General features: G+C 42.0%; 1 protein-coding gene across 3 annotated transcripts in view; it reads left to right on the top strand.

Moving 5' to 3' along the window:
• The window catches only part of LOC122625487 (synaptosomal-associated protein 25), a 288,237-nt gene that overhangs the window by 220,874 nt on the left and 50,963 nt on the right, over window positions 1-16,400 (top strand). For all 3 annotated transcript variants that reach the window (XM_043805583.1, XM_043805581.1, XM_043805580.1), the window contains one exon: window positions 6,180-6,308. In XM_043805583.1, coding sequence (XP_043661518.1) covers window positions 6,180-6,308 — 129 coding nt within the window. The remainder of the gene's footprint in view (window positions 1-6,179; window positions 6,309-16,400) is intronic.

Below are 16,400 nucleotides of genomic sequence, written 5' to 3'. Positions count from 1 at the left end.
TCAAAGGTCTTGAGTAGGAAGGATGACAGACTAATGGTCTAAAATCCTTGGGGGTCGTGGGTGATGGTTTCCCTGCTATGGGGATGAAGACAATTCGGGACTCAAGCCACCATTGCGGTCTAAGAAGTAGGGACCTTTTAAAAATGTCTAGAAGCCAGTTTATGGCTGTGTTTCTCGCATGTTGGATTTGTGCACTTTTAAGGTAGCCTAAGGTTGTGGCCGATTGGCAGACCTGGCGACAGGGAATACGGGCCCGGGGGGAAACACACCGCCCCCCCCCCCTGTTGACGGGCCTTCATATAAGTTATGTTTCCGTAAAAAATCCGGGCCCCCCTCAGAAGTCCGGGCCCGGGGGGACTAGAAATTGTTAGGTCTATTACCTCTTTTCAGTTCTTAATGATTAAGGTGGGGTTATTACCTTTATTACATATGAAGAGGTTTGAACTAAAAATAATGTTGAAGAGAGACTCACCACGGTCGTTTGTGTATTTACTTTCCCATTGCGTGTGATGGTCGTTTGCGTCGCAGCCTACTAGGAGGCCTATGTTCTGCTTTTCGCAGTCTTGTACCAATCTTCTTACCAGCTCATCCGGCGGTTCTTGCCTTTCATAGGCCATGTACGATGACAGCACTCGGAACGGAGATGGCTGACTTTGCACGGTGGCTACCGCGTTTTCTGCATCGCTGTAATTATGGAGCACAAAAATTCTAAGGTGCTTTTTGGCTAATATTCAGGCCCTTACTTTACCTCATCTGGGAGCTGTTAGAAGCTTATATTCCTTAGTCCCTAATCCTGAAACCTTTCCTCCCACTATCCAAGGTTCCTGGATCAGGACTATGTCGATTCCATCTTCAGCTGCGGAGAATTGAGGCATCGGTCGAGTAGCCGTCCTCGGCTTCCGATGCCTCGATCTCAGAGGCAAACTCCGCGATCTCTCCGCCACCGCCTTCCTAATCTTCCTTGGCGGAGTTCGATTTGTAAACCTTTACGGTCACCGAACTAAAACCGAAGTTTAACTCCCCATGAGCGGCCTCCATGGGAGCGAGGGACTATTTGTTTAGGATAAGGATGGCCTGATTTGTTGGCCCTTCCATCTCGTCGACCTTCACTACTCGCCAGTCCGAGGTGGGAAGGTGTGGATTGCATCGCTGCAACATGGTGAGGATCTGGTCCGGCGCCTTGATGGATGCCGGGATCCAGATCCTTGCACTGGGTCGGCAAGGTACGTCGGACCAGCTCAACGCAACAAGTCCGGCGCCCTCATACACCTCCCCAAGCTCCTTTACTGCGGCTTTATATAAAAAGAATTCGTCGCTCACTGCACTTCACTTTGCTTTATTTCGCTGGTCGGCTGAATACTAATCTTAGATCTAACATAACGGGTATAAAAAGAGTGCCGTGGGACCGCGGAGTGGTGAATTTGCCGGCTGGAAGAAAAGAGAGCACGCCCTTCTGGCGTGAACAGTGATTACATTTCAAAATGATTTCACCTCGTCCACAGTTTTATCGTAATCATTTACTGAAGGGGTCGGTCTCCTCTAGAGCTGGGATACTATCGATGGTACTATCGAGGTATCGAATTTTTACTTTTCTGAGCCACTATCGATTGTTTTTAGTCACTATCGATGGCGCTGTAAAATTTTTCACATCACGGTCAACAGCTGCTGTTTTTATACCCGTTACTCGTAGAGTAAAAGGGTATACTAGATTCATTGAAAAGTATGTAACAGGCAGAAGGAAGCGTTTCCGACCATATAAAGTATATATATTCTTGATCAGGATCAGTAGCCGAGTCGATCTGGCCATGTCTGTCTGTCTGTCCGTCCGTCTGTCCGTCCGTATGAACGTCGAGATCTCAGGAACTACAAAAGCTAGAAAGTTGAGCATACAGACTCCAGGGACATAGACGCAGCGCAAGTTTGTCGATTCATGTTGCCACGCCCACTCTAAGGCCCACAAACCGCCCAAAACTGCCACGTCCACACTTTTGAAAAATGTTTTGATATTTTTTAATTTTTGTATTAGTCTTGTAAATTTCTATCGATTTGCCAAAAAACTTTTTGCCACGCCCACTCTAACGCCCACAAAACCGCCAAAAACTGTATGTGCTGAAGACTCTCCTTCGCACTTCGAATAGCTGAGTAACGGGTATCATATAATCGGGGAACTTGACTATAGCGTTCTCTCTTGTTTATTTTTTATGTGTTCCCGCCACATCCACCAAGTCGGATCGAATGTTCAGCAAAGCTGGACTAATTATAAGTAACCACAGGGCTTCCCTTAAAGCAAACAATGCTGACATACTTTTATTTTTGCAAAGAAATTCATGGATTGAATAATTTTGTTCCTTATTTTTAGGCAAAGCCTTTGACATTAATTTTGCTTTTATGTTTTACATTACATTTATGACGTTGATCTCCCCTTTAAGTTTATTATATTATTTAATATATAAAATATCGGAACATATGACTGTTACATTTATGAAGTTAATCTCCTCTTTAAGTTTATTATATTATTTAAAATATAAAATATCGGAACATATGACTATTACATTATGAAGTTGATCTCTCCTTTTAGTTTGTTATATTATTAAATCTATATATATACAAATTGAGAACAAGTTTGGTGAATGATTATAACTCCAGAACGCATGAGCCGATTTCAACGGTTTTGCATTCGTTGAAAAGGTCTCGGGTTTCGTTAGGACAAGAGCAAAGAAAATTCCGGAAAAAGTCAAAAGAAAAGCGGGAAACCCGTTTTTTACTTGCAGCGTCATTTCTAAAACATAGGATGTCATTCTTCTCTGCTCATTTCGTTTTATTTATTTCATGAGACAAACTTTATTTGGTTCATAAATAAATTGTAACAGCAGGCATTTGTTTTTGAAGTGCTAAGTTGAACTGTGTTAATTATGTGTATCGTGCATTTGAGGTTAAACTCACCACTTCCACCTTCTTCGACTTCCTCATCCTCCTTCTTCTTCATCAATTAGAAGATACACGAGCCGAACGCAATAAAGCACGAAGACTAAAGCATTATAATATTATCGACATGCTTTCCATCGAATCCACTTGACTTGTGGAATAAATATAAAGGTTTAATGGCCGAAGACTTTTTAAATCGAATGCGTCATCATACCATAAATCACGATTTGCTGATCTCATTGGAAATGTATAACGAGGCATTGAAATCGATTGAAGATATGTGCCTTGCGATGGCTAATAAAGCATTAGGTCAATTAGGTACAATATCAATGAATTGCAAACATTTGTGAATTGGAATTTACCCAAATTGAACGACCAACAAAATCATGTTTACGATACCAATTTGCAAATGATATTGGTGGATTGTATTTTTTGGATGCGCCTGGAGGTACGGGTAACACATTTGTGGTATCATTTATTTTGGCAGCCATTCGGTCACAACAAAAAATTGCATTGGCACTTGCTTCGTCAGGAATTGCTGCTACTTTATTGGATGGTGGACGAACAGCACACTTAGCATTAAAATTGCCGTTAAATGTGCAGGTTTGTTTGTATTCATTAATTGATCTATTTAAAATACATTAGTGCTAATTACTATATTATTTTTGAACGTACAGGTGATTGACAATACCACATGCAACATATCAAGAAATTCTGCAATGGCAAAAGTTTTGCAGCAAGCAGCAATTATTCTATTGGATGAATGTACAATGACCCATACAAAATCTCTGGAAGCATTAAACAGAACAATGCAAGATCTACGTCGCAATCAACAAATTTTTGGTGGTGCACTAATATTTTTGTCAGGAGATTTCCGACAAACATTGCCCGTCATTCCACGTGCAACGTTAGCGGATCAGGTCAATGCGTGCTTGAAGTATTATTTCCTGTGGCGATATGTCCAAAAATTGACATTGAACATAAACATGCGTGTTCAATTGCATAATGATCAATCTGCAGAACGGTTTTCGAAGCAATTATTGGCAATCGGAAGTGGCAAAGTTCCAAATACAAATGGCTTGATCACATTGCCAAACAATTTTTGTACAATTCTACAATCTAAAGGCGAATTAATAGAAAGCGCTTTTCCAAATATAAATCAAAATCACAGAAATTACGAATGGTTGACAGAACGAGCAATATTGTCACCAAAAATGTACATGTCAATGAAATCAATTTTCACATTCAAGAAAAATTGCCAGGCGCACTGACATCATATAAATCATTTGATAGCGCAATGAAAGAAGATGATGCAGTTAAATATCCAGTTGAATTTTTAAATTCCCTAGAACCGCCTGATATGCCACAGCATTTTTTTAAACTTAAAAATCGGCTCATCAATTATTTTACTACGGAATTTAAATGCACCAAAATTGTGCAATGGCACAAGATTGGTTGTAAAAAAAATTGATGCCGAATTTAATTGAAGCCACGATATTGACTGGAAAAGCGGAAGGAGAAATGGTGCTCATACCGCGTATTCCGTTGATACCAACAGACATGCCGTTTGAATTTAAGCGACAGCAATTGCCAGTGCGTTTATCATTTGCCATGTCCATAAGGCACAAGGACAAACGCTTCAAGTATGCGGCTTGAATTTGGAAGAGCCGTTTTTTCTCATGGGCAGCTATACGTAGCCTGTTCAAGAGTTGGCATTCCAAACTCTTTATTTGTATTCGCGCCAAATGGACAAACAAAAAATATAGTTTATCCAAATGTTTTGGATTGAAAATAACAATTTTCAAATAAAATAAATGACTTTCATATAACAAATTCTAGGAATTTTTCATTGAATTTTAAGACTGCATGCGGCGAAGCGCATAGGGCCCACTAGTACATATATAAAATATAAGAACTTATGACTTTAATTTTTTCTTATTTGTTGTACCCATTGCATTACGAAGTTGATCTGCCATTTGGTTTGTTATATTACATTTTTGCTCTCAAAACATGGAATATATCGAATGGCGCCACTATCGATAGTTTCCCAGCTCTAGTCTCTTCTTGTGTAATTAGATTAATCCGGGTTTAAGCTTTTATAGTTCCAAAGACCGCGACGCTTGGGCGGACGGACAGACAGGATCAGGACTTAGGGTCACTAGCCGAGAATATAAGTATGTATATATTATATATGTACTTTATAGGGTTGGATACGCTTCCTTCCACGGGTGACGGATATAAAAATATTAAAATTTTTAAGTCGGGATCTATTTATTGTCTCTTTACACACCCGTTACTCGTAGAGTAAAAGGGTATACTAGATTCGTTGAAAAGTATGTAACAGGCAGAAGAAAGCGTTTCCGACCATATAAAGTATATATATTCTTGATCAGGATCAATAGCCATGTCCGTCTGTCCGTTTGTCCGTCCGTATGAACGTCGAGATCTCAGGAACTATAAGAGCTAGCAAGTTAGATTCAGCATGCAAACTCCAGAGACATAGAAACAGCGCAAGTTTGTCGATTAATGTTGCCACGCCCACTCTAACGCCCACTCTAACGCCCACAAAACGCCTAAAACTGCCACGCCCACACTTTTGAAAAATATTTTGATATATCTTCATTTTTTTATTTGCCTTGTAAATTTCTCTCGATTCGGAAAAAATTTTTTTGCAACGCCCACTCTAACGCCCGCAAACCTCCTAAAGCTGCCACGCCCACACTTTTGTAAAATGTTTAAATTTTTTTAAATTTTTTTGTTACTAATGTATATTTCTATCGATCTGCAGAACAATTTTTTGCCACGCCCACTCTAACGCCCACAAACCGCCAAAAACTGTCAGTGTTGAAGAGTCTCCTTTGCACTTTCACTAGCTGAGTAACGGGTATCAGATAGTCGGGGAACTCGACTATAGCGTTCTCTCTCTGGTTTTCTTTTCATTCCAATATTTTGTTGAACTGCTGTTATTCGGATCTTATGTGTTTTGCTGAAAAGTGCGCATGGATATGACTGGTATCAGTATATCCTCATTATTTTTATGACGGCTATTTATGTTGTTGTTCTTAGTCCAATTTGCGGATTAAGTTGTAATGCAAAGGCTGATAAGCTTAAGCAATATGCAATATGTTTAAAACAACAAATAAGGATTGTTCAGCGATTAGAACTATATTGCTTTTAACTAAGCAAAAATGTTATATCACTATTGAGTTAAACTAAAAAAATATTTTAACCAAGATCAAATTCGAAACTTGCAGAAGTCAATCATTCAAAGAAGATGATGGGACATGGAAAGGCAATGATGATGGAAAAGTTGTAAATAATCAACCACAAAGAGTGATGGATGATAGAAATGGTATGATGGCGCAAGCGGGTTATATCGGCAGGGAAGCGTACAAAACTTAAATGATTATAAGATTTAAAAAAAATAGATATATCGTTAACAAACCATTAAATAATGTCAAAAAGGAATATTGTTTTGCTGGTTGAACAGTTAACAGCCACTGTAGAACATTTTTTCCTTTGGTGTAACACCAGCACTGAGGCTGTTCAAAAAAGCAAATTTGGCTGTTACCGTTCTTGGCCAAAAAAAATTGTAAAACTGGACAATCAATGCAAAAAACGAAGATGTATTCGTTTTACATATGTGAACGAACAGCTTTTAAAAGAGAACCATGTGATAAAGAATGAAGGAACATTTCTCGAAGAGCAAAAGGATATACTGATTCGTTAAAAGGTATGTAACAGGTGGAAGGAAGCATTTCCGATCTTATAAAGAATATAGAAGTTAATAAGTAACAGCAGTAAAAGTTGTGCGAAATAGGTTAATCTTAAGTTCTCTCTTTTTATATTAATTACCTTTAAACTGACAGTTAAAGAATAAAGGCCCATCATCGTAATCGAGTCTTTTATTAAAAATAACCTCTGTTAATATAAATAACCGAGAGCGAGACAGAGTCTGAAGGCTTGGTTGATCAACTGAGTAAATTCGCTTTAACCGACGAGGCCAAACGTATAAGAAAGAAAACACACAGTATGGATCCACAACAACTACAGACAGTCATAAGTTCAGCGGTATTGACATTAAAGGTGCAGAGAGAAGATCTAAAAATAAATTGGAGGAAGTCACAAATAAGTTTACCGCTTCGACAATATCTGCTTCTGAGATTGCAGTGTACTTGCCTGTTGCTGTAACCGGCAATGTGAGTTGCAATGAAGGCCTCGATGCGGTGAAATCATTGCCAGAGTTTGATGCGTCTCAGGAAAAATATGTTTCTTGGCGATAGGCACCAGCAGCTGCATATGAATTATTCAGAGGGTGTAGTGGTAGTGTTAGACATTACCAGGCTGTTCTCATAATCTGCAACAAAGTAGGGTGATCTGCGGATTCTGTTCTTTCGTCATTTAATACAGTCCTTAATTTTGACGCCATTTAATAATACAGTCCTTAGTTTTGACGACATTTAATAATAAAGAACAGAATCCGCAGATCCCCCAACCTTGTTGCAGATTATGAGTACAGCCTGGTAATGTCTAAAACTACCACTACACCCTCTGAATAATTCATATGCAGCTGCTGCTGCCTGTCGCCAAGAAACATATTTTTCCTGAGACGCATCAAACTCTGGCAATGATTTCACCGCATCGAGGCCTTCACTTTACCTATTCCGAAAACGTCCATTACTTTTGCTCGAGCAAAAGCTTACAACACTATAACTATATCAATAAAGAGATAGGATTGCCGACTTCAGTTTCCGTCGACTCATCCTTTATTTTTAAGTCACCCATAACATCCTAAGCCCCGTTCAAGCCAGCAGGTTGGCAGAGGCGAAGAGTGCCTGGCATACACAGGTGGAGTCTTTGGTCGACAAAGGTGGTTCGGGGAAGACCGCTAGCTTCACTTACGGACGATACACCCTGCCCCCATAACATCCACAGCCCTTGTTGAGCCGGCACGGGTACGCCGTCGAGAACGACGCGGGACCAGCGGAAGAAGGACGACAAAGGAACGACGACGCGCATCGGAAGGCGAGGACCGTAGGAGTCCCTTTGTCAATCGTCACTGAATAAAAGCTATTGTAATCAGAAACACTGTCTTCTCTATGGTCGGTTAATCAAACAAATCATAAATTTGGTGGGACGAACAAGCGCGGTGTTTGGATGCAGAGCTGAAGGACGGTCTCTAAGAAGAAGAAGGGGGAAGACGATACAGGGTATCGCAACGCCCAACTAGCGTGCAGAAGAAGGAGTTCGGGCGCGGAGCGGAGGCCAGAAAGGGCAGCTCACAACGGCACCACAATTACACACGCGCATGAGAAGGAGTTCGAGCTAGGAGAGCCAGGGCGGAGAGTCCAGGTAGACGATAGCCGACGACGAGTGGGTACTGACAGCTTAAATAAGGCAAGGATGCAAAGCGGTGGTCCCCAAGATCAGGAGCAAGGATGACACCATAAAGTTGCTTTAGAGGAAAACAAAGCAAATCAGCTGTTGGCATCAAAATACTGGGGAAAATCGGGATGGGGGCGCTACGATGACAGCGGTCGATCGGGAGTGAGATCGATAGGGCACAAAAAATATACTGGATACACACACAGTTACACTATTAGCAGCAAACAGCACGAAGTGGCAATATCGAAATGAATAGGAAGTGACAACGCCGGTCGCCAATATCGATAATACGATCGTGGTGAGTACCGGTAGAGTTGCCAGTTGCCAGAAAAAAGGTGATAAGAAGGCGGGAAGTTCAAATACAGAGCTGGTGACGAGAAGCAGACGACAACATATGAAGGAAGTTGGAGAAGAGCGCAAGGATCGAGATGCAGAGTCGAGATGCTAAACGACAGGGTATACTAGTCTGAGACTGCCGGGCTGAGATCAAGGAGGCGCAGTTCGACGGGAGGAGTCAAGAGCGATGTATTTCGAGGATCAAGACGCACGTCGAGATGCTAAACGACAGGGTCAACTAGGCTGAGACGCCAAGGCTGAGATCAGGAAGGTGAAGAATAACAGAAGGAGGCAGAGAAGGGCGCAAGGATGTTTGAGATGCCAAGTCAAGACGCTGAACGACGGGGTCTAATTCGGTGAGACTGCCAGGCTGAGAACGAAGGGCGCAGGGTCGACGAGAGGAGAAACGAGGAAGCTGCCTATGCGGGGAGACACCGAAGCGGTGGACCGCAGGAAACAACATCTTTTTTAAAAAACTTCCGAAGGAAAAGGAAGATGTGAGGAGTCTTAACACTCCCACAAATCCGGGTGCATGAGAGCGGCCTAGGAACTGCGAAGACGGCTGGAATACCAGTGGAGTCAAGGGCGGCCAGGTCGAACGGTAATGGAACTTGGAACCCCGCAAAGCGGAGAGACCGTGAACTAACGGTACAGCGCTGGACCTTGGACTCCAGCTGGCCAAGGGCACAGAGGTTGATCGGTAACGGTGTGGACTCTGGACGAGCACAAAGAGGACTCACCGTGAACTCGGGATCGTGTACCCGAGCGAGCAGTGCGCTAAAAAGGAAATAGCGGGATCTACGCGACCTAAAAGGGCACGCGTAGGTCATACGTGCAAGCGCAGAGTACGGGAGCGAGTCGCGCAGTCAGGACACGGGAGTGCGGCCAGACAGTCGGAGCAGATTCAGCAGGTGTGGACACAGTCAACCAGTAAAAGTACGCGGAGATCGACAGTGAAAGTACTCGAAAAGCCATACAGAGTTAGTGAAAGTACGCAGAGCGATACCCGGAATAAGTAAACGACAAGCGAAGGACAAACGATCACAAGGACCTGTAGTGGTCATAAAGGGACGGTGGAGTCATTGGTCGGCAAAGGTGGTTCGGGGAAGAGCGCTAGCTTGACTTACGGACGATACACCCTGCCCACATAACATCCTAAGCCCCAGTCGACCCGGCACGGGTACGCGACACGGGACCAGCGGAAGAAGGACGACGGAGGACCGACGCGTATCCGAAGGAACGTAAGCGTCACTGCATAAAAGCTATTCTAATCAGAAACTCTGTCATCTCTTTGGTCGGGCAATCACACAAATCATAAATTTGGTGGGACGAACATACAAACTCTCGAAACTATCCGTAGCGAGCAGAAACTAAGAAATCAGTTCGTCGATCTACACTTTCAAAAATACGCTCAAGTTAACTTCACGGAGATTGAAGATATTGTCGTTCCCCCAAAAGTTCAAGGAGATTTTCAGCAGATGATGTGTAAAAACTCGAGGGCCTTTGATGTCCCCAAAGAGAAGTTATCATTGAACACAAATGTCGTAGCGACCATTCGGACAGAGATAATGAGCCAGTTTATTCAAAATTGTACCCGTTTCCTATGGGATATCGATATCGAGAATCGGAATAACCCCAATACCAACGCAGCTTGGGGAGATAGAAACCTTTTCAACAGGGGGAAAGTAATTCCTCACGGCTGTTGATAAATTTAGCAAGTTTGCGGTTCAGTCAATTCCGTCGCGGTCAATATTGGATGTAAAGGTCCCAACCCTTCAGCTGGTCAATCTTTATCCTAATGTTAAATCGATATATTACGATAACGAGGCATTGCTTAACTCCAAAACAATACGATCCATTAAAAATCAATACGATATTGAAATAGCAAATGACGCCTCTGTATGTCGAGAATAGGGTCGATGCTGATATAGGGACAACGGTCCTAATTAAAGGGACGGAGGAGACAATAATTGGTAAGGCCATTTACCAGACCGTTTTATAGGCTAATAAGTTTAGTAGATACACTGGCGTGTTACCCAAAATTCAGGCTCGTATAATTGCTCACGCAACCATGGTCAGTAAAACATTAAATCTTTTTTTTTTGTGTAAATTCATCAAATTTGTTAAATATTAAAAAAATATATGTATTGAAAGTAACTTAATTGGCCTTACTCTTGCCAAAATCCATATTTTGCATTATTTGAAGTTGCACTGTTGACCCAAAGGCGATTCTTAAAAAAGGTTTCACAAGGGTTAACCTAAAATACTAGCAAATACTATGTTAATTACTGAATCTTGTTAATTATCAAGGACCGGCCAACTACTTTTCCTCAAGTAGGCACCAGCAGCTCTTAAGCCTGCCCTTTCTTTACTAGTCATACGAAGAAATGCTGCAGCATTACAAATGCTTACAATCAGATGCCACCTTCAACAACATCAATCTGCTTTGCATTCTACGTAATGTTTAATAATATGTTTTATCAGGCGACAAAGTGGAGCCTCGATGTGGGTAACGCAAATAACATAGACATGGGCGAGAACGGCCATTTTTAAAAAGCAGGGGAGGGGGTAGTTAACAAGTAACAGCAGTAAAAGCTGTGTGCGGCGACGAAGGACACATGAAGGTTTACTTCGGATGCTGGTCGGCGGCCGTGATCTGTGCGAGTTCTCTCCTCTTTATTAATCACTTCTAAACTGACAGCCGAAGAATAAATGCCCATCATCGTAATCCAGTCCTTTATTTAAAATAACTCGGAGCTACCACCCTGCTACCGGCTTATTCCTGTTGGTCACCTGAGCTATAGTCACCGATCGTGGCCACCACCTGGTCCCGATCCGCACTCTGAGTGGTACAGAGGCGACATGCAGCAATCCCGTGTGCAGCGACGTGCCACGGGGACACCTCCTGCTGCAAACGGCGCAGGTGGACGATCTTGCGCGCAAATACCTTGCCGCATCCATCTTTAAATCATATCTTATATTCTTGCTCAGTAGCCGAGTCGTCTGTCCGTCCGTAAGATAGAAAGCTAGAAGGTTGAGCTTAAGCATACAGATTCTTAAAAACTACATGCAGCTTGTTTCAGACCGTTGCCACTCGCACACTATTTAAAAATGCCTCGTTGCGTCGTCTGGTTGGACATCATCTGGCTCCAGGACATCATTGTTGTGTAATTCAGGAATGAAAAATTTAGTAATCATGGCTTTATACCGATCAGCATTAACTGCAACGTTCTGGCCACCATCGTTTTTAAAGAAGTACGTACCAATAATTTTACCAGCCCATAAAGTGCACGAAACAGTCAGGTTTTCTGGATGTAACGGAGTTTCGGCATACACTTCAAGATTAGCTTCACTAAATGCGGCAGTTTTGTTTGTTGACGTAGAATTTCTACGTATGTATGGGAAGTGCGCTTCATTGGTAAAAAAAGTTTGCATATGAAAATCGAAAACAACGGCAATCTCATTTTGGGAGCATTCGACGAATCTACGCCTTGCTTGATGATTCTTTGGCTTCAATTTTGGAGTTTGCTTTTGAAAGCACGTAAACCGTGATCTTTGCGGAAAATCTTCCATAAAGTGAATGGACAATTCTTGTGTTCGTTTCCAGATGGACTCATTCGGGTCTTCCTTAATGTTACGCCCTACAGGAGTAATAGCTTCTTCTGTACGCACCGTACGGCGTCTCTGGGGATGCGAGCTATCAATAATTCGAACTAAGTTGGATGATGTGGTCGACTAAAAAATGGACGTAGTGTGCGATACGTATTCCGTAAAGAACCATTAATTTCGAAATAATATTGTACTATTTGCAAGCGTTGTTCAGCCTAGAGTCTATTCATGATGAATTGCCAAACCAAACTGGGAATAAAACACTTGACAGCTGTTAAACCGGTTGCCATCTTGAACCTCGAAAAAAAATCACTTTTAGTATACATTTTTCTTTACGTGTAACATGTATAACGTGTAAATATAGTAATGTCTGTTTGCTGCAACATAGCGTTACCGCTGTGCGGTAATACGTTAAAATATTGGAAACATTTTGACAAACTTAACAAATGGGTTGGACTTAAATTCACATGTCTTAGCTGTCACATTAAAATGAAATCATGAAGTTTTTCCTCGTAGAGTTCCAAGCACTCTCATCGGGATTTTGTTAGCTTCAGGAGAACTGTGATTCCTCTAGAGCCCACTTCAGAAACCTTAAAGAGCGAAAAAACATAATTCCTTCTTAAGTAATAGTTTCGGAGTCCGTTGCGTGTATGGAATTAAACCCTACAATTATCACGCTGTTAAAGAATGTAGTGCCGGTGCATCAAAGTACTGACTGGTCCATTTCTGCTGGAATTTTGCTGGATGTATGTACCTACTGTTTACTCTTTCTGCTACTGTTGTATAAGCGCTGTATATGCGTATTCAAATACTTGACTTTTGGTTCAAGTGTTTTTCCAAGTGTTCAATATTAAAGAAACACAAGAATTACTAGAGATTACGTAATAGATACATATATATGATAAGTAACCACAAATTTCCATGATTTTTCAAAATTCTCCACTCTAGAAGAAGTTACCGGAAAAGACTGGTGTCGGATCTCGCAGCCGCAAGCAGTTTCTAAATTTTTTTGTTTATTTATTGCCAACTTGTGCGATAACCTTTCGTTATCTATGCAGAGAACATCCAAACGAGAGCATCCAAGCTCGCCCCTTCAGCACTCTCTCTCTCTCTCTCTTGTATTCACGCGCTTGCGCTTTACGCTAAGCGTTCTGAAATTATGTTGCTCATAACTACTCGCTTTCGCAACTCATGCATATGCGCATCGAATCCAAATTTCGTTAAAACCAGCAAAAAATCATATCGCTTTACAATATATCCAATAAAAAAGCTTGTTCACTCATAATATTGGTGACCCCGACGCGATCTGTGCATAAAAAATACATAGTGCATATCACACAAAGCTGTATAAAGCTCCAAATTTTATAATATCACTGATGTTGTTAAGTGCTTAGTCGAAAAACAATATTTTTCTGCCATATTCATAAAAATTTAAAGGCAATAATATAGGAAATTATGTTAGTTGCGCAGTATTGTATATATGTACATTAGGAGTTATACTTGTGCGCGTGCATAGCAAGGCGACTGCAATTTATAACAGAGTGGAATGCTACATTGAACATTTAGAAAAATTGAATGTTATTGGAGTAATACATTTGATGATTCTTCCGTAACGCTTAAACCCTAAGTTCGGGAGGAGATTTCAAAGCGCACCTCGCAAAAGCACTTCCACTCAACCTTTGCTCACGGCATTTCATCGTGTGACTGTAGCCATCAGCAGTCCAAAGATGCTGCAAATGATGATGCTGGATGCATCATCGTCCAAACGCTTCTCCAAAAGCCAGGCCAAATGAATGGAGCCTTTGGGGGACCTTGCCTTGCGAAATTCAATTCCAGCGTGGGGATCCATGGCACCATTTCTCGAAATTTGGGATTTGGGCAAACCATGAGGGAAATAATCTTACATTTAATATGCCTAGGTCAGCCTATCTCGGCACAAATCTTTATCCTCCGACCTGTGTTTTCTGTAATGCTTCTGGACAGTCAATTTATTATTGTCAGAGTTTTAAGAGCCTGATCCCAGAAAATCGATTTTAAGAAGCAAAAAGACTCACTCTTTGTTTAAATACCCTTAGCCTGGGAAATTTAGATTCGTCTTCGTCACACGAAAGATCCCAGCTTACTGTCGCCTCTGATTCATTTAATCATGCCATAGAACCTTCTGCATTGCTTGAAAAGTCTGCAGCGCTTCTTACACAGAATCTTAAAAAAGATGTTCTTCTAGCCACCGTGCTAGTGAAAAACCAACCAGGAACCATTGTTTCTTGCCGTGACCATCTCGACTCAGGTTCTCAACTGCAACAGCTTCAACTTAAGAAGACAAAGTCATCCGCTTGTGTTACAGGAATAGGCCATTCTAGTTTTGAGACAGATGGTTCATCAGTAAATATTACAGTGCAATCTCGAACGCCTAAATACTCGACGGACGTCACTGCTCTTATTGCCTACTATATTACCGAAAGTCAGCCCTGCTTTAAAATTAATAATTGCATCTGAAATATCGTTTTCAACGCATAGATTTATTAAGTAGCTGTTGCTGCTAAGTGAGTTGGCTATGCAACCAATTAAGCAATATTTAGAAATGGTTAAATGCAGTGAACAATAAAAGTTGTACTCGATGATAACGCATGATTGCATATACATAGAAGTTATATTTCCGCGAGTTACCGCCTCAGTATTCACCCTCGGTGGTCCCCCGCCAAAGCCGCCTCGACAACCAAAGGTCTAGAGGGCACCAAGAAATACTTCGTTGCGACCGCTCCGCTTAGAATAAGCACAAATGTATCAAAACAAGTTGTACAGTATTTAATGTGTATCGTACACAGAAATAAGTTTTAGTATTTATTCACGAATTTACATAGACTGATTATATTAATTATAACAAATTGGCAAAGCTAAGAGGCAGCGATGGATGCCGTGGTCGTCGAGAATAGTCATGATAGATTCGCCTAGAGAAGGCCTCTCGCAATGTCGATACTCGTGTAAGCTATCGAGTTCGATCACACTATTGTAAGCTACTGAGAGTTGCCACAGTACCCCCCTCCTAGAGTACCAGTTGGGAAAGGTATCTCGCTGGGAGTATGACTCGTCGTCCAGATCTCGATACCTGCGTGGCAGGTTGAGCGATTGCTTTGTTCCTGTATTCGAGGAGGTTCCTCTTTGAAGATGTATGCTGGTTTAAGACGGTCGATAGAAACATTATTGTTCTTTGTGCGACCTTTGGGAGTAAAGTATAAGTCGTGTTTCGCTATAACTTCAAACGGACCCTCGTAGTTAGGTTCTAACGGAGTTATAACTCGATCAACTCTGACGAAGACGTGTTTGCATGGATTTAGATCGGTGTGAACAAACTCTTGAGGCGTGTGATGGTGTACTGGCTTAGTTTTTGGCAGCTGCGATATAGTTTTCCGAAGAGCCTCGATGAACTCACCCTCGGTGCGATTTCAAGTGCTTGATGAAAGCACTGGACACTCAGCTGGACTTAACCCAATGTCGTCTTTGATCGTGGTGCGTAGTCCTAGTAGGATGAGGTGCAATGCAGTGCTCCTTGATTGGATCAGAACATTTTATGGCAGCTTTTAATGTTCTGTGACATCGTTCGTAACCGTGCCGTTAGCTTGTGGGTGGTATGCCGTCGTGCGTAGATGTTTAAAACCTCAGATTTTAGAAAGCTCTTGGAAGTGTGTGGACTCGAACTGCCTTCCTAAATCCGTTGTGATGTGGAGCGGTATTCCATAGAGCGCTAACCAGCAAAAAATCAGTGCACTGGCAACTGACTGTGCTGTGATGTCAATTAAGGGAATCGCAGCAGGCCATCGTGAGAAGCGATCGATGCACGTAAGACAGTATCGATATCCGTTCGAAGAGGGCAGTGGACCAACGATATCTATATTGATGTGCTCGAAGCGAGCAGGCGGCATACTCTCTAAGTGGCGATTTGGTGTGGCGCTGGACTTTGGCTTTTTGGCACGGTATACAAGAACGTACTATTTTGGCGACATCCTTTGCCATGCGAGGCCAAACGTAGTGCTTGCTAACCAATTTGTTCGTGGCCTTAACTCCTAGATGGCATATCGAATGTAGGCCTTGGACTACTGTTGGGCGTAGGCACCTGGGCACGAACCGGCGTACCTGTTTATTGTCAA

Source organism: Drosophila teissieri, unplaced genomic scaffold, assembly GCF_016746235.2.
Source record: "Drosophila teissieri strain GT53w unplaced genomic scaffold, Prin_Dtei_1.1 Segkk118_quiver_pilon_scaf, whole genome shotgun sequence".
NCBI lineage: Eukaryota > Metazoa > Arthropoda > Insecta > Diptera > Drosophilidae > Drosophila > Drosophila teissieri.
The sequence above is the reverse complement of the archived record's forward strand: the minus strand, read 5'-3'. Positions and strand labels throughout refer to the sequence as shown.